This window comes from Nicotiana tomentosiformis, chromosome 12 (genome assembly GCF_000390325.3).
Source record: "Nicotiana tomentosiformis chromosome 12, ASM39032v3, whole genome shotgun sequence".
Classification (NCBI taxonomy): Eukaryota; Viridiplantae; Streptophyta; class Magnoliopsida; order Solanales; family Solanaceae; genus Nicotiana; species Nicotiana tomentosiformis.
Genome location: NC_090823.1, coordinates 42,373,047 through 42,395,328, shown reverse-complemented (window position 1 = coordinate 42,395,328; position 22,282 = coordinate 42,373,047). Strand labels below are relative to the sequence as shown.

The following is a 22,282-nucleotide window of genomic DNA, read 5'->3' as shown; positions in this document are numbered from 1 at the left end:
ATATCATCAACATATTAAAAAGCACAAAAACAATAACAACTTCATAACCAAGCTATTTTCCATAATTTAGAGCCACAAGAAGCCATATATACTACCTAAAATAGTCCAACATGATACAACAACACCTTACACCAATTCTAGTGTTATCTTGTAGTTTTTCATCCAAACTACTTAGCCAACAAATAAATAAGCCTAAGTACAAGAAAGAGGATATTATACTTACCTAAACCAGTATAAACAACCTGGAATCCAAGCTTTACTTAACTCACATCAACCTTTAATAAAATCACAATTCTTGACCTTAGCTAACTTTTGATGTTGGATTTGGATATTAACACTTGGATTTCACATTAAACCATTAGGGAACTGTTGAGAGGTTTTAGGAGTGTTAGAGGATGCATTTTTGTATGACCAGATATAAACCTTCCAACCACTTCAAAATGTTTAAAGTTTGGACACCATCCAAGTGGGTCTCAAAAGGGGCTTCATGCGTAGTCTCGCAAAAATACGAATATCTCTCAACTCCGATATCGCATGGATGAATGCTTTAATATTTTGGAAACTAGACTAGTAGATCATAAATATGATGGCTGGATCACCGTATAAGTTCATTTTACTTAGAGAAAAGCTCAGTGACATTAGAACACGGGCTCCTTAGAATATTATATAATTTAATTACCTTAAAACATGAGCTCCTTAGAATATTAAGCACTCCTAGTTTAACTTGCGAAATACAGGTTATATCATCTTTGATTTGTTCAACCTCCAACCCTCATGATACTTCATTAACACTTGTTTTAACCCATAATTATCTTTGTAAAGTTACTTAAGCTTTCTGGCATAATTATTCACTTAAGGCGCATTCTAACGTGAAAGTACGGGGGTGTAATAAGTAGTATGTCACAACAGGGTACTCGTGCCATGATTCCAGCACCAGTTGGTTTAACAGCCGCTCAGCTTGCTAGAGGCGAGGATCAGGTAGCCCCAGGTGGAGGACAGTTTGTTAGAGGTGGAGGCTAGTCAGTGAGAAATTATCCTAGAGGTGAAGGACATGTTGGTGGGGCTATGCCATATTGTTATCCATCCCTTGGTAGGCTTGAGGCGGAGTCGTCCGATGCAGTTATTATAGGTATTATCTCAGTCTATCATAGATATACTTTCGTGTTGTTTGATATGGGTTCTATATATTATTTTGTGTCTCCATATTTTGCTTTTCATATGAGTATGCCTCGTGATTCTCTTAATTTTCATGCTTCAGTGTCTAAACCAATTAGAGATTCCATAGTAGTTAATTGAATGTACTAGTCTTATATTGTTGTTATTATTATTATTGATTTTGATACTCTAATTGATCTTTTGTTGTTGAATATGGTGGATTTTGATGTCATTCTTGGTATGTAATCGTTATCCTCGTATCACGCTATCTTGGATTGTCATGCCAAGACAATGATGTTGGCTATGCTAGAGTTTTCAAGATTAGCATGGAAAGGGACCCTAAGTCATTCCACTAGTAGGGTGATTTCATATTTCAAGGATCAATGTATGGTTAGGAATGGGTGTTTGGCATATTTGGCTTACCTCCGGGATTCTAGTGTGGAGGTTCCACCTATGGATTCACTACCGATTATTAGGGAGTTCCCAAAGGTGTTTCCTATAGATTTTCTAAGTATGCCACCCAACAGGGATATTGAATTTTGTATTGATTTGGTTCCGGATACTCAACCTATATCTATTCCACCGTACATTATGGCCCCAGCGAGTTGAAGCAATTGAAGGATTAGTTGCATGATTTTCCTGCCAAGGGATTCATTAGACATTAATGAGGATGTGCATTGACTATCGACAGTTGATCAAGGTCATTATCAAGAACAAGTATCCACTGCCCATGATTGATCATTTATTAACCAACTTCAAGGTGCCAAGGTGTTTTCCAAGATTGATTTGAAATCTGGCTACCATCAGGTGAATATTAGGGCATCATATGTCCCTAAGACAACTTATAGGACTCAATCTGGTCATTATGAGTTCTTGGTGATGTCATTTGGCTTGACTAATGCTCCAATAACCTTAATCGATTTGATGAATCGAGTGTTCAACCATTATTTTGATTCCTTTGTGATTGTCTTCATTGATAATAATCTTGTTTACTCTTATAGTAGGGAGGAGCATGAGGAACTTCGGCAGATTATACTTCACACTTTTGAAGGACCATCAATTATATGCCAAGTTTTTCAAGTGTGAGTTCCAGTGGGACTCAGTCTCCATATTGGGTTATGTTGTGTCTTCAGATGGTATCAAGATGGATCCTAACAAGATTGAGGTAGTTAGACCTACTTCAGCTACAAAGATTCGGAGCTTCTTGGGTTTGGCAGGTTACTATTGCCGATTCGAAGAGGACTTTTTATCTATTGCCGGTTCAGGATCTCAAGACTATTATGAATACAGCCTGGTGCTAGTGTTTCCCACAGGTTCGAGGTCTTACACTATGTTTTGTGATGCATCACGTGGACTTATCGCGATATTGATGTAGAATGGTATAGTGATTGCCTATGCGTCTTGTTAGTTGAAGGTCCATGAAAATAACTACCATGTGAATGATTTGGACTTGCCATCCAATGTTCAAGCGCTCAAGATTTGGAGGCATTATTTATACGGCATGCCATATAAGGTCTACAATAACCGTTAGAGTCTTCAACATTTATTCAAGCAAAATCATCTTAATTTGAGGCTACAGAGATGGTTAGAGATGCTGAAAGACAATGATATCACCGTATTTTATCATTTGGGGAAGGCTAACATGGTGGCCGATGCCTTAAGTAGGAAGGTAGAGAGCATGGTTAGTTTGACATTTATACTGGCAGTCAGGAGGCCATTATCCATGGATGTCCAAGCATTGGCTAACAGGTTCGTGAGGTTTGATTTTTCAGAGCATAGTAGAGGTTTTGCTTGTGTTGTGGCGCAATTATATTTTTTTGGAGCTCATCAAAGCTTGCTTGTTTGATGACCCTCACTCGTTGGTGTTGAAAGACACGGTGCAATGGGGCAGTGCTAAGAAGGTCGTGATAGAGCATGATGGTGTTATGCGTCTTCAGGGTAGAATTTGTGTTGCGAATGTTGATGGGTTGAGAGAGTTGATTCTTGAAGAGGCTCATAGCTCTCAGTAATCTATTCACCCTGGTGTCATGAAGATCTATCGTTACTTGAAGCAACATTATTGGTGGCAAAAGATGTAGAAAGACATTGTTGGACATGTTACTTAGTGTTTGAATTGTCAACTCGTGAATTTTTAATATCAGAAACCTAGTAGTTTGACTCAAAAGTTGGTGATATCAGTGTGGAAGTGGGAGCACATCATTATGGACTTTGTGGTAGGCTTACCATGGACCTTGAGAAAGTATGATGTTGTTTGGGTCATTGTGGACCGTTTGACCATGTCCGCGTATTTTACTCTGGTGATGACTTCCTACTCTTCATAGCAGTTGGCTAGGATTTAAATTATGGAATTATTCTTCTACACGGTGTTCCATTTCTATAATTTTAGACCGTGGTATACAATCCACTTCACACTTTTGGAGGGATACACAGCGTCAGTTTGGCACACGGGTTAAGTTGAGTATTGTGTTTCACCCTCAGATGGGCAGGCAATCTGAGTTGACCATTCAGATCTTGGAGAATATGTTGAGGGTATGAACTATTGATTTTGGAGCTTAGTGGGACTAGTTTCTACCTCTAGCATAATTTGCGTACAACAATAACTATTAGTCGAGTATCTAGATAGCACCGTATGAGGTCGTATATGGGTGGAGATGTCATCCGTTTGGTTGGTTTGAGCCCGGTACGGTCAGATAATTGGGCAGATATAAGGTTTGTGATGCTTCGGAGAAGGTGAAATTGATTCACGAGCGACTTCGTACAACAAAGTCCAAGCAAAAAGGTTATGCTGACAGGAAGGTTCGTGATGTGGCTTACATGAAGGGTGAGAAGGTTCTTCTCCAAGTTTCTCATATGAAAGGCGTGATACAATTTTGGAAGAAGGACAACTTAAGCCTGAGGATTATTGGCCCATAAGAAAACATGGAGAGAGTTGGGGAAGTTGCTTATGGCTTGCATTGCCTCGTAGACTAGTGTGGGTACATCCGGTATTTCATGTTTCCATTATTCGAAAGTACCATGAGGATAGGTCACAAGTTGAGATTTAATTCCCTTTAGAAAAGTGCATTGGAGAAGTTATTCGATTGAAAAGGCTACATGGGAGTACAATTCTGACATAAGGAGTACATACTCGCATCTTTTTACTAGTCCAGGTACATTTATACGTCCGTTCATTGAAGAGTGTTTCTTTTCAGAGGTGGAGAATATGATGATTTGATAGTTCGTTTTGAGTTCTTGCTCCCCTTTTTATGATTTGAGACCTTTTGTAGCACTATTTGATGATTTATGACTTGCGTGCATGGTCCGTGTCGATTTTCGAAAAGTCTAAATGTGATATTTTGAAGAAACTTGATATTTTGAACCAGAAAATGGCTAAATTTGACCACGGTCTACATTTTTGGTAAAAGACCCTGAATCAGTGTTTTGACAAGTTTGGTAGGTTTATATGATGATTTTGGACTATTATGCACGTTTGGTTGGAATTTAATATTTGAAATTGAATTATGAAATTTTTTGAGTTTTGATCTTTGATTCTTGAATTTAGATGTTATTTTGATAATTTGAGCTTATGAGCGAGTTCATATGATATTATTATACTTGTGTGGATGTTCGGGTTGGAGCCCAAAGGGCTCTGGTGAGTTTCAGATGAGTTTCGAACTGTTTTGGCTTAGCCGAGGAATTCAGGTGCTATAGACCTCACATTCACTAGTGTCTTTTCGCAAATGCGAGCCTCTCATTTGCGAATTTGCGAGTGCTGCCTCACATTTGTGAAGATGGGAAAGGATTGGGAAACATCGATTTTGCAAAGTTCTGTTCACTTTTGAGAGAGGTCGAACATTGCAATTATGAGGATTGTGTCGCAATTGCGACACTAAAGATCTAAGGAACAACTTCTTTTGTGCGAAGGGTTGGTCCATCACAAATACGAAGGCTTAGTCGCATTTACAGCATCTGAGGGGCTCAGACACTAATCATATTTTTGATCAGTGGTTCGCTTTTGCAAATATCGCAATTGCAAATTGCGAACCTGCAGCTGGGTAAAAGGTTGGGGTTTCGGCACTTAGCTCATTTTACTCCAATTTTGAGACCTAGAATCAACATAGAAGAGATTTTGGAAAGCAAATTCTTCCAAACTTTATAGGTTAGTAACTTTAACTGCTTTTTGTTCAATTCCTATTATTTTTCATGAATTTTCACTATCAAATCTAAGGAAGTATGCAGCTTGGAAGGCAGCAGATATAAGGAAAGCTCTGAAAGAAGGAAGGAAGCTTGTACCAGGCCCTCCTGGTGATGAAAGAGATATTTCGGAGCTGTCCAGTGCACAAAATGATACATATGATCATCAACCTAGTGGAACTGATTCAGTCATCAAACCTGCACCAGAATCCAGTTCATTTAATCACGCATATGACGATGCGCATTATTCTGCAAATAGACCGTCTCCTCCAGCCACCCCACCACCACCCCCTTCACGTGTCCCTCCGTCACCTCCGGCAGCCACCACACCAACTCCTTCACATATCCCTCCATCACCTCCTTCATATTCTAGTGATGAGTATCCTTCTCAAAATGACTATTCTTCTCATAATTTCCAGCAGACTGGACCAGTTAATATATCTGAAAATCCGTCTTACTCTCCGTCGTATCACCATCAACCTTATGTGCAAGAACCACAGTTTCACTTGCCACAGCACTACCCTTCGCATGATGTTCCCTCGAATTCATATCCCAATTTCCAGTCATATCCTAGCTTTATGGAGAGCAGCCTTCCTTCTGCGCCATCACATCACCCTTCTTACTACCAAGGCGCTGATGCTTCGTATTCCACATTGCCTACATCTAGCACTGTAAATTATCCATCAATCACTCAATACAGCTCAAGTGATAGAAATGGGACTGCATCACAAGCTGCAGCTGCTCCCACGAAAACATATGAATACAACAGCAATTATCAGCCTCCTCCAGATAAAATAGCTGAAGCACACAAGGCTGCAAGGTTTGCTGTTGGGGCTCTAGCATTTGATGATGTCTCTATTGCCGTAGACTACCTCAAAAAATCACTTGAGTTGTTAACAAACCCATCAGCTGATCAATGAGGTGCGTCGTGCTACCTAATTGAACGTCTGAGACTACTTTTTAGGGGTTGTTCATTGTTTGGTTTAGTTTGTGAAGATGACTTTGCTAGATGTTCTATCCTTTTTTACGCGAACAGTGATGTGATTATGTATGCATCCAGGAGTCTTGTCAGCTTTATGATTTTTGTGATTCAAATAGAAGATATACGAAAAAAAATAAAAAAAAATAAAAATAAAATAAAAAAATCTAAGATTCCATAGACATTTGGGTTTTGGATAGAAATTAGGGATTTTATAAAACTGAGATTTAGACCTCCAATAGAGGTCGGATCTTGAAACAAATCACATATTTGGACTCCGGGGGTGCATGGGTAATCAGTGCTTCTTTCATCTTTTCTTTAGCTGAGGGTCTATCAAAAATAGACTCTCTGCCTGGCCAGAGTAAGGGTAAGGCTACGTACTTCTCACCCTGCCAAGACAACACTTGTGAGAATACACTCGATCATTGTTGTTTTTGTTAGAGACCGAACCTTTTTTGTACAAGGGTAGTTTCTAAAGCTTGTTTTTACTTGTTTGAAGAATATTTGACTGGATTCAGGTGGTTTGAAGACTTCTTGTAAAAAGAAAGCCGTGTTGGATTGTTGATATTATTTCAAACAGATGTACGTGTCTTGGTTAACCTTGATTGAGGAAATTAGGGTGAACTGAGTCTATCTGTTGTGTGATTTATGTGTTGGGGGCGTCGTATATACATGGTGATGAGTGTATATGCATTGTCCATGAGATAAACATACGGGTAGAACTAGCCTTATTTGTGCCATGTTACTTTGTGTATTATGTCTACCATGCTTTAGATAAATTGAGAAACTCTTTAGTTTCTCGTATTCATGTTATTTCCTATGTTAAGCTTATTGTGATATTGGGCGTTGAGATCGTTGAATTGTTGTTTTGGGTCTTATTTCATCTTGATATTATTCCTAGTTGTTTCAATTACCTTTTCTTTTTCAGTCGTTCTCTAGCCGAGGATCTATCGGAAACAACCTCTCTGCCCTTCGAGGGGTAGTGTAAGGATGCGTACATCTTACCCTCCCCAGACCCCACTTGTGGAAAACTACTGGGTTTGTTGTTGTTGGTTCAAAAGTGTTGGTAAATTCTCATACGGCGAGTTATGTTCATTAATATCCTTGATGTTGTTTATGCTTCCCACCTGTTTGGTACAGTGTTACATGTGATGCTTGGTGAGAAATAGTGAATTGCATGAAGGGTGTTTCCGTGCTTATATGTGTGTGTGTGCATGTGTGTGTGTGTGTATGTGTGTGTGTGAGAGAGAGAGAGAGAGAGAGAGAGAGAGAGAGAGTTATTCTACACGAAGGGTGATTCCGTTCTTTATTCATAAAATAATATAATTGCATGAAGGGTGTTTCTAGTGCTTTAGAGAAGATGATGATATGCATGAAGGGTGTTTCTGTGCTTGCTATTATATCATGTTATGAGGAAGAGAGTAAAGGAACGTGCCATTTTTTTGTTTCATTGTTCATTATTTTGCTATTCGTATTGAGGACTTGGCTTTGTTGCTCTGTAATTTACTTTCATAGGATTGTTCATAGTTGTTGTAAAAACAAGAGTTGTGGTTTACTCGGTAACTCCTTCCTTAGATTCCTGTTTTATGTCCCTTTACTTATGTACTTATTAACTCTCTCACATGTTGTTATCCTGTTAGTATAGTTGATACTTTATTTGTTATCTCATTATTTCTTATTACTTAATTGCACATGTTTATATATAAGTGCCTTGTCTTAGACTCGTCACTACCTCATCGGGGTCAGGCTCAACACTTATGGAGTACATTGGGTTGGTTGTACTCATACTATACTTTTTCACTTCTTATGCAGATTCGGACATTGGTACCAGCGGAGTCCCAAGAGGTGCTTAGCGGATACCCAATAGATGACTAATGGTAGAGAAGTAGACCGTTCACAAACCTTGGACTCTTCTTTCCATTTCTATTGTACTGTTTCTACTTTCCATACAGTATTGTATTTCTTTCAATACAATTTATTTAACAAACTCTAAAAACTCATGCCCTTGTGACTCCACGTCTTGGGATTCTTGAATGTTGGTGTTGATCTTTAGACTTATTATGTATACTTCCGAGTTACTATAACACTATATTATCATTTTGTTATTGATTGATAGTTTCACTTCTTTCGTATTTTTTGTTAGGTGTTGGCTCGCCTAGCAAGCGGGGTTATGTGCCAACAAGACCCCATGTGTTTGGTTTTCAGTCATAACATGATGGATCTATATCCAAGAATCATTGCGGTGTGCAACCCCATCTACTAATAATAATATCATTGTGGTGTGCAACCCGGTCCACTCATCATACCGTGCAACGTGTAACCTACACAACTATAATCAATACCCCCTCGCTATGTTTATAGTGCCAGAGTTATCATCTTTTCACAATATTCAACTCTCCAAGTCATTAACATATGTATAAAGCACTATAATTAAATGTTACGACCTAAAATCCAACTAGTCGTGATGGCACCTAATCCAACCCGCTAGGCAATCAAACTTTCAATTATCCAATTCCAATAATAATTATTAAAGTAATTTAAGTGAATAAAGATCTTAATTTTATACAATCCCCAAGAACTGGTAGTACAAATTATGAACTTCTAAGAATAGAGTATACAAAGCGAAAATTAAATAAATACATAGTCTGTTTGAGTAATACATAAACAGAGCTTCTATAAATCTAAGGCTACCCTGAATAAGAGGCAGCTACAACAGGAATGCAGGTACATCTTCAAGTCCCGCAACCATCGAGCACATCAACAATAGCAGCCAACATCTGCACGCAATGTCCAGAAGTGTAGTATCAGTACAATCGACCCCATGTACTGAGTAAGTAACAAACCTAGCCGTAGGTTAAAAGTAGTGACGAGCTTCTACCAAGGTCGGGTCCATAACCAATAGTCTATAATAGTCCATAACAACATAAAGCAAATAATACCAGAAGTAACTCTGAGAAAATAAATGCTCAGCCAAATCATAATTTCAAAAATAATAGTTCTTCCGTTCAAATACATCAGTGAAAACCCAAATCGTTTGCCGAAGTTGCCAAAAATATGAATAGTTTGAAAACAGTAATTTCTCCCAAAATCATCTCAATAATAAATAAGATGTTTCATTTTCCTTCCGGATAACCCGTGTAAAACAAATGCATCACTATGCCCATCTGTAAAAAAATGTGTGAGAATCATGAATGATGTGATGTTGTATAGCATAAGAAAAAATACATCTTTATGCCTGAATGTCATGTGTGCATGCCAATGCGATGCAACTCAGTGATAAAATCATAAACAACCCATCGGGCAGAATATCACTCATATACAGCCCCTATCGCAAACCTCACAGTCACTCATGCCTCTCGGGCATACCTCACAAGAACTCATGCCACTCGGGCATACCTCACAATCACTCATGCCACTCAGGCATACCTCACAATCACTCATGCCTCCCAGTCACTCAGCACACGACACTCGGCACTCGCACTCAGTAGATACCTGCGCTCACTGGGGGTATGTACAGACTCCGGAGGGGCTCCTTCAGCCCAAGCACTATAATCTGCACGGACAACTCACGTGCCATAATAATAAAGTATATAAAGTATGCTACAGGCGGGTAGCCCCGATCCACATAATAATCCTCACAATCAGGCCCTCGGCCTCACTCGGTCATCAATCTCTCCAGTCTCTCAGGCTCAAAATATGATGTATCAATAAATAACAACAGAGACTGAGATATGATATGCAATAAAATGAATATGACTAAGTATGTATTTTTTTTAAAAATTTAAAACAAATAACTCACAGCAATATGACCTCTGTGGGTCCAATAATACTGGTACATAGCCTCAAAATAATTTTTTAATATGCTTTTCAGCTCAATTTCTTTAACTCATAAAATCGCATGGAATATGCCAAGATCATTTAATAACAAAATTCCACAGAAACAATTATGTCATAATTTCTATAGTGCATTCTCACACGTCTGTTACCTAGCATGTGCGTCACCTCCCAACAATTCACGAAATACATATATCCAGGGTCCATACCTTCAACTCCAAGATTAGAAGAGTTACTTACCTCGAACAAGCGAATCCAATGTCGAGCAAGCTAAACAATGCTCCAGAAATCCCATTATGCACGTATTAACTCCCGAACGGCTCGAATCTACCACAATTAATTTGAATCAGTCCACACAATTTATAGGAATTAATTCCATATCAAAATGATAATATTTTTCACAAAATTCGAAATTATGCCCCAAAAATCACCCGTGGGGCCCATATCTCAAAATCTAACGAAACTCACAAAATACGACAAACCATCCAATTACTAGTTAAACCATACTAATTTCACTCAAATCCGACTCCAAATCGGTATTCAAACTTGAAAAATTCGTTTTGTGACATTATAGAAATTTCCTTCTATTTCTCTTGAAAATTCAATAATCTTACACCAAATATTAAGATTAATTCATGGAATATAATCACAAGGGAGTTAAGACCACTTACATCAAGTTGTGTGGAAAATTTTCTCTCCAAAATCGCCCAACCCGAGATCCAAAATCCAAAAAAGGGTTAAAATGTGGAACCCTCGAATTTAAGGTTTTGTCCCAGCGATTTCCGCATCTGCGACCTTCGCTTCTGCAGAAAAAATCTCGCTCCTGCGAGAACAACTTGGCCAGCCATAATCGCTTTCGCGATGCCAAGGACCGCACCTGTGGTCGTGCTTCTGCGCGCGTTGGGCCGCTCCTGCGCAAGCGCTTCTGGGATACCTTCCCAGCCAGCACTCCCTCGCTTCTGCGACTAATTTCGCGCACATGCGGCTTCGCACCTTTGATCAAAACTTCGCAGGTGTGATCACACCAGTAAGCAGCAGATCCAGCATTTCCTTAAGTCCAAATTTGATCCGTTAACCATCCGAAACTCACTTGAACCCATTGGGACCCTGTCCGTACATACCAACAAGTCTCATAACATAACACGAACCTACTCAAGGCCTCAAAACCCACATAACAACATTGATACGACGAATCACACCTAAATTTGAAATCATTGAACTTTAAAACTTTAAATTCTATATCTTGTGCCGAAACACATCAAATCACGTCCGATTGACCTCAAATTTTGCACACAAGTCACATTTAACATTACAGACCTATTCAAATTTCCAAAATCGGATTCCGACCTCGATATCATAAAGTCACTCCCCCGGTCAAACTTTCCAAAAATTCATCTTTCGGCATTTCAAGCCTAATTCCACTACGGACCTCCAAATAATTTTCTGGACATGCACTTAAGTCCAAAATCACCGTACGGAGCTATTGGAATCATCAAAACTCCATTCCGGGGTCGTTTAAACATAAGTCAACATCCAGTTACTATTTTAACTTAAGCCTTAAACCTTGGAACTAAGTGTTCCAATTCATTCCAAAACCTCACCGGACCCGAACCAATTACCTCGACAAGTCACACAACAACTGTAAAGTATAATTTGAGCAGAAAATGGGGAAGCGGGGTTGTAGTACTCAAAACGACTGGCTGGGTCATTACATTAAAAGGAACCGGATTGACAGTAGAAACAAGGATAAAAGCCCACATAACTAAAACATGGCTATGACTAATCATGTGTATCAAATCATCTCAACATTTCAGTAAGGAAAATTTCATCGTTAAAAAGCCCTTTCATAATATTTAACATGAATAGATTAAGCCATGTAACAACCGAATGACAAATCAATAAGACAAGTATATGACTACTAATTTACAAAGAAGCCCAGTATGGCAAAATCATTGTTACAATCAATTCAACAAGTCATAGCCTAAGGATGCTTCTAGAAAACTACTACAAGTTATCATGTCTTCATAGAATCAATGAAATAAGAATAATAAGTTCATGTAGTCCAAACAAGGCAAAATCATAAGCCAAGATTTACCGGATATGGTCATGACCTAGCTACATATATACACTCGACACCTCGCATTTACGTGTCTCTTAAATCAAGCAACATGTATCAAATAGATCACATATGGGGAGAATTCATTCTTACAAGGATAGAAAAGAGACTTGCCTCCACCCAGAAAACTTCAACTTTCCAAAATAGCTTTCCCTATCAAATCAACCAACAAACAGCTCTGATCTAGTCAAATACAACTTAATAACTTCAAACAAAGTCGTAGGAACAAATTCCATATAATAAAGCTTTAATCATTATATAAAATCCTCAAAATTCAACAAAAGTCAATTCGGTCTTACATGGTCAAAACCCGAGTGAAGGGGTAGATCCCGACTACCCATAAAGCCACGAGCCCAAATATGCTGTTAGATTCCAAAATCCAGTCAAAATCGACCCTCAAATCCCCAAATTATACTCTCTTAAGTTATAGATAAAAACCCCAAATTTTCCCATTATGCCGAATTCAACAAGTCACATTCTTAACCATGCTTCTTATCCATAATTACAAGTCATCATGTAGTCATAGAATCAATGAAACATAAATAATAAGTTTACATAGTCCAAACAAGGTATAATCATAAGACAAACTTTATCGTATATGGTCATAACCTAGCTATGCATGTACGCTTGTCACCTCGCTTATATGCATCTTTTAAATCAAGCAACATATAGCAAATAGATCACCTATAGGGAGAATTTTCTCTTACAAGGATAGGCAAGAGACTTACCTCCATTCCATAAACTTCAACCATTCAAAATAGCTTTCCCTCTCAAATCAACCTGCAAATGACTCGAATCTTGTCACATACAACTCGATTACGTCAAAAAAGCCATAGGAATCATTTTCAAACAATAAAACTTTAATATTTAATCAAATCCCCAAAAGTCAACAAAAGACAACCTAGGCCCACATGGTCAAAACTAGAATGAAATGGTAGATCCGTACTACCTATAACTCCACGAGTCCAAATATGCGATAAGATTAAAAAATCCAGTCTAAATTAACTCGCAAATTCCCGATTTACACTCGTTTAAACTGTAGACAAAAACCCAAAATGTATCTTTCAAATTCCAAACCCAAAATGTATCTTTCAAATTCCATAATATAAGTGTATAAATCCGTGGTGAAACAAGATATATAATAAAAATAAAGAAGAATTCACTTACCATCGAAGTAGTAGTAAATATTCTTGCAAAAATTACCTTTTCCCAAACTCCAAGACTCAAATAGTGAAATATGAGCTCACCCTAGAAAGATCATAATGCAGTCGGCCCTTTTGCATTTGTGGAAAAAAATGTCGCTTCTGTGACAAAAATATTGCATCTGCAACATATCGACCGAATCTGCGGGAAAGCATGTGTGCAAAACCTTCACAGGCATGTAAATACATATGCACAAAACATCCCGCACATGCAGCCTCCCAAATCCAGGCCTGCCCATCACTCCTACCTGCCTTCAACTGTAGGATAAAGGTAGCACCTACGCACCAAAATCCCACAGGTGCGACACACCAGCACCAGCAACATCAACTTACTCCAAAATGGTCCGGAATCATTCTGAAAAATACCCGAGCCCCATCCTAATACCATATCCAAACTTATCTAAATGCTCAAAATACCATTAATAACATACAAACTATGAATCGATGGTCAAAAGCCATATCTTAACTTCCAAACTATCCAACTTCGCTAAACACGTATGAATCATGCCTAAACATTTCAGATTCCAACCAAACTTTGCACACAACTTTTGTTCATCAAAATGAACCCATTCAAGGTCCCGAAACACCATTTGGATACCAATAACATCAAATTTAACTATTGGTCATACCTACAAACTCTCCAATTCTTCAAATTAATAGATCCACAACCTCCTAGATACCTCCAAATCCAAAATCTTAACATATAGAAAAGCTTAAAATCACCTACTACAATGACCCGACTGGTCGTTTTGAGTTTTAGTATGTTGTTTGGTAGTTTGAGACTTTGAGCAGCTTCATCTAGTGTTTTATAACCTATGTATATGGTTATTTTTTAGGTTTGCAGGGTTCAGGATTGATTTGATAGAATTATGCTCAAGTTGGAAGATTTAGTTTGGAAGAGTTTACCAAGGTTTGACTTTTGAGTAAACGGCCTCGAAACTGGGATTTAATAGTTTTAATAGGTTCGTATAGCGATTTTGTACTTGGGCATATGTTCAGATCTTAATTTCGATGTTCTTAAAAGATTTTGACTTTGTTTATCGAAAGTTGGAAATTTTAAGAGTTGAAAAGTTCATAAGTTTGACCGCGAGTTGACTTTGAAGCTATCAGGGTCGGATTTATTTTTCGAGAATTGGAATAGGTCTATTTTGCCATTTGGACTTGTGTCCAATGTTCGAATTCATTTCGGGTTTGTTAGGCTTGAATCAGACTCTTGGTATGAAGTTGGAAGTTTATGAACTTAAGAGATTGATCTTGATTGGCGATTATTTGCTTTGATGTTAATTACGGTGTTTGGAGTCTTTTGAAAGGATTATGTGGTGTATTTGGACTTATTGGTATGAATGAATAGGCCCCCGTGGGCCCCGGTAGTATTTTAGGTTTATTTTAAACCATTTTGGAGTTGCATGAGTTGCTAGTTCTAGTGTCCCGCATCTATGGAGGATTAGTCGCAGATGGGAAGTCACACCTCCGCATTTGGTGTTCGCAGTTTCGCAATTTGGTGAGGCTTGGGATTTGCCGCTTTTGCGGAACTACGGATGCAGGTGCGGAGTCGCACGTGCGGATAGAGGTTTGCACATGCGGAACTGGGCTAGATTGAGGATTTGAGCTTTTGTGCTTGAGGCTCCATACATACGGAGCCGCAAATGCAGCTGGTTTGATGTAGATGCGTAGAGTGGCCAATTGAGGGATTCTCACAGATACGAGGTTTTAATAGCTGAAACGGTGTCGCAGATGCACGTATTTTGTCCGCAAATACGGACTAGCAGAGGTTATATCTTTAGTGGGTTAGCTCATGTTATCATATTTTCAGATTTGGAGTTCGGATCGGAGAAACGTATTAGGTAATTTTCACCCATGTAGTTTAGTGTAAGTGTTTACACTTGGATTTTATTATTATTCTTGGTTTTTTCTTCCATTTTGGCGGTTAATATATGAATATAAGGAAGGAGATTTGGGGGTTTTGCCCAAACTTTAAGATAGTATATTTTGGGATTTTGACCATTGATTTATACCGAGATTTCGAAACTAATTATATAGTTGGACTCGGTAGGTTATGGGTCATCGGATATTTGGCTTGGGTTTGTGTTATTTGAGGGCTAGAGCGAGGTTTTGCCACAGTTTGTGATTGAAGCTAGCCCGGAAAGAGGTAACTCTCTTGGTTAACCTTGGTAAGAGGGAAACTCCTAAAATTTGACTTGAATTCTAGGTGCTTAAGGTATTGGGGTCGTATATATATGTGGTGGCGAGCGTATATGCACTTATCAAGTTTATATCATGCTCGGTGTATAATTGACATACTTTATGCCTTGTTTCGTCTATGTGCTTATTTGATTCGTGATTTATTTGACTTATTTGACTATGATGCTCTCTTATTCCTCATTAAAAATCATGTCTAGGATTATGATTATTTACGAAGGCATGGGAACTTATCCACGATATATTGAATTGCTTACATTGACCGTAGTCGCACAGAAATATCATCAGCACATATCGATATGATTTCTATTAAGTCATGTGCATCTTTTATCTTGAAATACTTGGGCATATGAATATACATATATATATATCACACATCGATACTTGATCTGGGCTGAGATTTTGGCACGAAGGGCAAGGTCGTGCGGTTGAGATACAATTATGGTAGAAGACATGATGAGCGTATATCCGATTCATAAGGGATTGTTACTATGCCCTGTGACAACATGAGATAACCCATGTTACTTTGGGCCCTGTGATCATGGTCGGTACATGGATTTGTTATCGACTCGGTACGTGGATTTTGTATCCGTTTATTGTGATAAATGGATTTTGTATCGGGATACATGGATCTTGTACTTGTTCGAGTATGCATTCATATTCTTTAATCATTGAGAGGCACTTATTTAAATGTTAAGTGTTGTACGCCATATATACAAGCTAGCTGGGATCCTCGACTCCTCTGATTGAAGCATTCCAGCCTTACTTTCCATACATGAGAAACGTTATGATTATTTGTTGAACTCATAAACCATGCTTTAGGTCCTTTGTCTGATTTATATCTTTTTGCCAGTTAATCATGAGGATATTTATTGTTTTAGCTCCAAGTTTGTTATTATTTTTGTGTTGTAACTATTTTGATGCATCTAGCCTTGCCACGATAGCCTCGCCACTACATCTATGAGGTTAGACTTGATATGTATTGGGTACTAACTATGGTGTACTCATACTATGCTTTTGCATATTGTTGTGTAGGTTCTGAGGCCGGTATTGTGGTACCCTTTAAGCTGAGTAAGAGTGTGTTATTGGAGACTACGTGTCGAGCTGCCATACTGATTTGATCCGCAACACATGGAGTCCCCATCCTTATTTATCCCTTATCTATTTTCCTTCTCACAACTAGTCGTGATTATATTTACAGACTGTTACCTATTAAGTAGTTGCTTGTGTACTTGTGTCACCTAGTTCTTGGGGGTTGTTTTGCTTTGGATCGTATTTAGACCATGTTATACTTGTGTCAAATATTTTAGTTCTTTGAGTTTTCTTCCACATATTATGATATGTCTGTTAATTAACGGAAATAGGAATTTAGTCTGTCGATCGTGAGTTGAATTTCTTAGCAAGTACGACTAGGTTCCATCACGACATGAGGTGGGATTCTTTTATCATCACACCGACAAGAATAGTGGAACTATCAAATTATCAGTCCGAGATTATTTATCCAAAAGTCAAACCATGGTCAACTCTTATAACATAAGTTTCCAAAATGGAACTAATTGTTCCAATTCACTCCCAAGCCTTCATTAAACCAAACCAACCACCTCCCTAATTCAGATAAAAACAAATAAACATATAGAAAACATCAAATAGGGGAACGAGGCTCTAATACACAAAAAGACTGTCTGGGTCATTACAATAGTATTATGCGACTTCAGGGTCGGCTTTGTGTTCCTAATGTTGATGGCTTGAGGGATTTGATACTTCAGGAGTACCATAGTTTGTGGTATTCTATTCATCCAAGTGCTATGATGATGTATCGTGATTTGAAGCAGTATTTTTCAGTGGCGGAGGATGAAGAAAGACATTATTTGGCATGTTTCACAGTGTTTGAATTACCAGCAAGTGAAGTATAAATATCAGAAACCGGATGGTTCAATTCATAAGATGTTTTATACTGGAGTTGTATTGGGAATGCATTATATGAACTTTGTGGTAGGATTACCATATACCTTAAGGAGGTTTGATCCTATTTGGGTCATCCTAGATAGGTTGTCGGAGTTCACGTATTTCATACAAGTGTTGCTACATACACTTCGGAAAGGTTAGCCAACATCTACATTAGAGAGATTGTTCGCTTGCATGATGTACCTATTTCTATCATTTCAGACCATGCTAATCATTTGGATCTCAATTTTGGAGAGCTATTCAGCATGATTTGTGTTCACAGGTGGAGCTTAGCACAATATTTCACCCACAAATAGATTGTCAGTCCGAGCAGACTATTCAGATCCTTGAGGATATATTGAGAGGTTGTGTTATTCATTTCAAAGGCCATTGGCATCCATTCCTACTGGTGGAGGAGTTTGCTTACAGTAATAGCTATCATTCCAGTACTGAAATGGCTTTATGTGAGGCCTTGCATAGTAGGCGGTGTCGATATCCTATTGGTTGGTTTGATCCTGGTGAGGTTAAGTTATTGGGTATTGATTTGGTTTGTAATGCTTTGGAGATGGTAAAATTGATTCTGGAGCTGCTTCACACATCCTAATCCAGATGGAAGAGTTATCCATATAGGATGGTCCGTGATGTGGCTTTCATGGCAGGTGAAAAGAAACATTTGAAAGTTTCACCCATGAAGAGAATGATGAAATTTGGGAAGAAAGGCAGGTTGAGTCTAGGATTTGTTGGTCCATTTGACGCGTTAGAAAGAGTTGGCAAGGTTTCTTATAGACTTGCTTTGCTTTCTAGTCTTTCGGGATTGCATCCACTGTTTCATGTTTCTATGCTTCAGAAGCATTATCAAGACAAATCACATGTTTTAGACTTCAGCACAGTGCGGTTAGAAGAGAACTTAACTTATGAAAAAGAATTAGTGGCCATTTTGGATAGGCAGGTTCGAATGTACGGGTAAAAGGAAATCAAGTCGTTGAAGGTTCATTGGAGAGGCCAACCGAGTGAGGAGGCTATGCTGAGCAGATAACCACATATTTTTGGCAGTTTAGGTACATTTCTAGGCTATGCATAGTTTAGGCTATGCGGAGCAAATGGAAGTTTGTTTTATTGATGGAGTATATAATGACCCGACCAGACATTTTGAGTTCTAGAACCCAGTTCTGCTATTTGATGATTCTCTAAGGTTCATTTGATGTTATACGACTTGCAGGGATGTGGCTTGGTTTTCGTAGGGTTCGAGAATATTTTGGAACACTTAGTTCTATTGGGGAGCCTTAAGTTGTTAGAGTTGACCGAGGTTGAACTTCGATAAACTACCTCGGAATTGAGATTTGAATGTTCCAATAGGCTCATATGATGGTTTTGGACGAGTATGTATGTTCGGATTTGGTGTGGGAGGATTCTGGAATAATTTTAAACCATTTATCGAATGTTGTCAATATGAAAAACTTTAGAGTTCTTAAGTTTGGCCAAGAATTGACTTTAATGTTTTCATGACCCAAACCAGAGGGCCATGACGGGCAACCGGGCCTTACTTGTCGAGCACCAATATAACATATCCTTAACCATACTATCATGTGTAAATGTGCTGGAAGGGCCATCATGAAACAATCTGAATAAAACATAAAGAATAATCGATAAAGGGAACCTCAAAACGATATACATGAGATGTACGAGTCTAAAAGGCCGAACAAAAACATCTATGCACATGACATTTATCTATAAACCTCTAAGGAGTACATAAACAACATAAGGTCAGGACATGGCTGTTACACCTCGTACTTTCATGTTGGAATGCATCTTATGTGAATCAATATAAGTTGGAGAGTTTAAGGACCTTTACCAAGATAATGATAAGTTAAAATAAGTGTAAGGAAGTATCGTGAGGATTGGAGACTGATAAGCGCATCAGTCAACATTGGAGGATGAATGTTCCAAAGGGGGGAATGATGTTACACTCTATGTTTTCGTACGTAAAAGTACATCATAAGTCAGCTGATGTAAGCTCAAAAATGAGATCATCTTTGAGAGTATATAAACAAATTTAATCATGTCACCTTTGAGGTTACAACTATTTATGATCATGAACAACAAGTACCAAGAGGTTGGTAGGTTTAGAAGCTAAATGAATTGAAGAAAATAAGTTTCGTCGAAATTCGACAAGTTAGGAATGTTGTAACCATACTTATAGGGTGATACTAGGGTTATTAACATGATAAGAAGGTTATGTAATGATTTATTTAGGTTGTATGATAGTCATGTGTTATGTTTTGAAGTCAAGCGAGTTGTGAAACAAAATTCGATTTACGTTCATAAGTTTTACTAAAATTTGGGTCTAGTATCACAAAGATTTTCTATCAATATACTTAGAGTTATAGAGTGATACACCTACAAAATTGAATATCTAGGAGTCTAGTTTTCAACAGATTAAACCGTTCATCGATACAATGTCAGAGTAGTGAGATATTCATATTTTTGCAAGACTGCATAAGCAGCTACCCATCGGGGCAAGGCTCACTGGGGTTAATTTTTAGACCCAACCATACCTTATACTCTCCCAAAACACTCTCAAAGTAGTTTTCATGATTCAAGGGTGAAACCCAAAGATAAAAAAAATGAATCCAACGCTATAAATACCGTGGTGCTTGCTAGATCGTAGTTCTTCATCTTGTTCCTATTTTGAAGGATTCGTCCAAGTGAATTAACTTCAGATTTGAACTGATTCTTATTGTTTATGCTAAAATTACAGCTGTCACATGGTTTTGGAGCAAAACCAAAGGGAAACAACACAAAATAAGCGTCGGAAATCTTGCGGAACTAGTAGAACCAAGTCCTTCCCTGTTATTGATGATTTAAAGGTTTCTTCCCTGTGAAGTAAGCTCAAGTTTAAGGGTGGTCTTATGTTGTAATGTAAGTTTTATCCTCTTCTATCTGGGATTGTATGAATTTAATCCCTCAGTAGCTCGTATGCTAAGGAAACTTGCGAAATAATGGTTGAAAGTTGTTGTTGAGGTGCTAGTGTATATTGGACTATTTTGGAAGTTTTTTTGTGCTATGTTTGGGCTGGTTCTTGATGTAGTAACTTGGACATAATGTTGTTGATGTTGTTCTTGTCACTTTTTATGTTGCTTTGTATTGGATGGAAATGAAAGATATAAGAGAAGTGCTGCCCAATTTTCTAGAAATGAGCTACTAGCTAAGTAGTGTGTTTCAAGTCTTTCCATGGTTTAAACTTAGCCCCATTGTTATTGTTGTAGATTGAAAGACTATGGGAAGCGTATGTTGATTCATTAAGTAAACGAAAAATTTATGTTAAGGCTAAACCGTTCCATCATTTTAGTATGATCCCAAACTACATACGTTTGATAACGAGACATAAAGAGAAGTTTGTATTCCTGAATTTGTGTCCATTATTCTAGTCTCATGAGTTATAGTATTCTCCCTTATCAGGACTTTATATTTAGTTAAGTATTGTCTTCTTTCAGTCAAGAGAGCAGAGTGTCAATATAAATATATAAATATATAAATATATATATACACACATATATGTATATGTTTACCACCTTTGAGCTATAATCAATGGGCAAGCCCCTATTGGGAAACCTCTGATCAGATAGTAAGTTATATACCGCGTCTACGTTTGTTAAGCGCCTATGAGCGAACCCAAAATGGCCAAGATACTGAGCCTAGTATGGTCGAGCGCATGTGAGAAAGCCTACTACGGTGGGGCAGTTACACATATCTAGCCTTATATAGCTGGACATATATTTTACTTACTATATTGAGAGAGTTGAGTCACTATCTATACATAAGCATATCTTCGAATCATCTTGAATCCAGTTACTTCCAGCTATTATAATATTAGCTTACTTTTAGCTTTCAGTTATTCTGTTTCCTTACATACTCGGTGGTGCATCCTATTTTGTACTAGTCAAGACAGGATTCAACTTGTAGTTTCTCTGTTACTAATGAAAAAGAGCCGCCGCCTAATATTTAAAGGTATACTAGGGTACCTATTTAATTACTAAGTTATATTCACTACAGGTCTGCAAATCGGTGAGATTATGGGTAAAAGTTTTTATTCTTCTAAGGGGAAGGTGTTAGGCACCCCTTAAAATCTATCTAAGGTAGCTTCAAAGGACTTAGAGTAATTTTATAGGACTCAGTTATTTATTCTATGTTTTGATTATTACTAAGGTAGGGCTCGCTATATACTAAAGGGAATGTGTATGTGATTTAAAGTGGTTTATATTTTAAAGGGAATGTGTATGCTTTGATTGATATGCTTTGATTATTGGAAAGTGGTTTATATTTTAAAGCTTGAATTATTAAGTTAAGAAAAGTGATTATCTTTGAAGAAACAAATGCTTGTACAATTTTTCATGAAAATATGGTTTCATTCCTTGTTAGTGAAAATCAGTTATTCTTTCCTAATTTTGTTTGAAAACCAGTTGTTGTTCTGATTAAAAACCTGAGCTTCAAAACCTTTAAAAAAGGTGAGTGTGCAAGATAAAAAGTTATAATTAACAGGAGACGAAGATCAATGACTAACTATTCTTTTTAAGTGCTATATTAGTTAAGGCTTGCTTATGTTCCATGTAATACTAGAGAATAAAAGAAAAACACATAATTTAATATATGAGTTTTAAATACAAGAGGACATCATATGAT

The 22,282-nt window shown here is 37.8% G+C and overlaps 3 protein-coding genes across 3 annotated transcripts; all 3 read left to right on the top strand.

Annotated features, from left to right (window-relative positions):
* The first annotated feature begins 897 nt into the window (after positions 1-897).
* Positions 898-6,428, top strand: LOC108946324 (protein HOMOLOG OF MAMMALIAN LYST-INTERACTING PROTEIN 5-like). Its single transcript, XM_070190420.1, has 4 exons — positions 898-1,009; positions 2,160-2,449; positions 2,928-3,160; positions 5,363-6,428. Exons 1-4 carry the CDS (start codon positions 898-900, stop codon positions 6,246-6,248), a joined length of 1,521 nt encoding a protein of 506 aa, XP_070046521.1. The 3' UTR covers positions 6,249-6,428.
* A 10,933-nt stretch (positions 6,429-17,361) lies between these two features.
* Positions 17,362-18,206, top strand: LOC138902539 (uncharacterized). The gene is made up of 2 exons (XM_070190419.1): positions 17,362-17,565; positions 17,886-18,206. Exons 1-2 carry the CDS (start codon positions 17,362-17,364, stop codon positions 18,204-18,206), a joined length of 525 nt encoding a protein of 174 aa, XP_070046520.1.
* Positions 18,207-18,233: 27 nt separating this feature from the next.
* On the top strand, positions 18,234-18,569 carry LOC138902538 (uncharacterized). The gene has a single exon (XM_070190418.1). The coding sequence runs from the start codon at positions 18,234-18,236 to the stop codon at positions 18,567-18,569; it is 336 nt and encodes a 111-aa protein (XP_070046519.1).
* Positions 18,570-22,282: the final 3,713 nt, after the last annotated feature.

What these genes read in the sequence shown, in the direction of transcription:
- LOC108946324 (XM_070190420.1), top strand. Translation starts at nt 898, where the DNA reads ATGTCACAACAGGGTACTCGTGCCATGATTCCAGCACCAGTTGGTTTA. An exon ending in TGGAGGACAGTTTGTTAGAG is followed by an intron (nt 1,010 to 2,159) that starts GTGGAGGCTAGT and finishes CTCTTATAGTAG; the next exon opens with GGAGGAGCATGAGGAACTTC. An exon ending in ACTATTATGAATACAGCCTG is followed by an intron (nt 2,450 to 2,927) that starts GTGCTAGTGTTT and finishes TTGATTTTTCAG; the next exon opens with AGCATAGTAGAGGTTTTGCT.
- LOC138902539 (XM_070190419.1), top strand. Translation starts at nt 17,362, where the DNA reads ATGCGACTTCAGGGTCGGCTTTGTGTTCCTAATGTTGATGGCTTGAGG. An exon ending in TTGAATTACCAGCAAGTGAA is followed by an intron (nt 17,566 to 17,885) that starts GTATAAATATCA and finishes TTGTGTTCACAG; the next exon opens with GTGGAGCTTAGCACAATATT.
- LOC138902538 (XM_070190418.1), top strand. Translation starts at nt 18,234, where the DNA reads ATGGTCCGTGATGTGGCTTTCATGGCAGGTGAAAAGAAACATTTGAAA.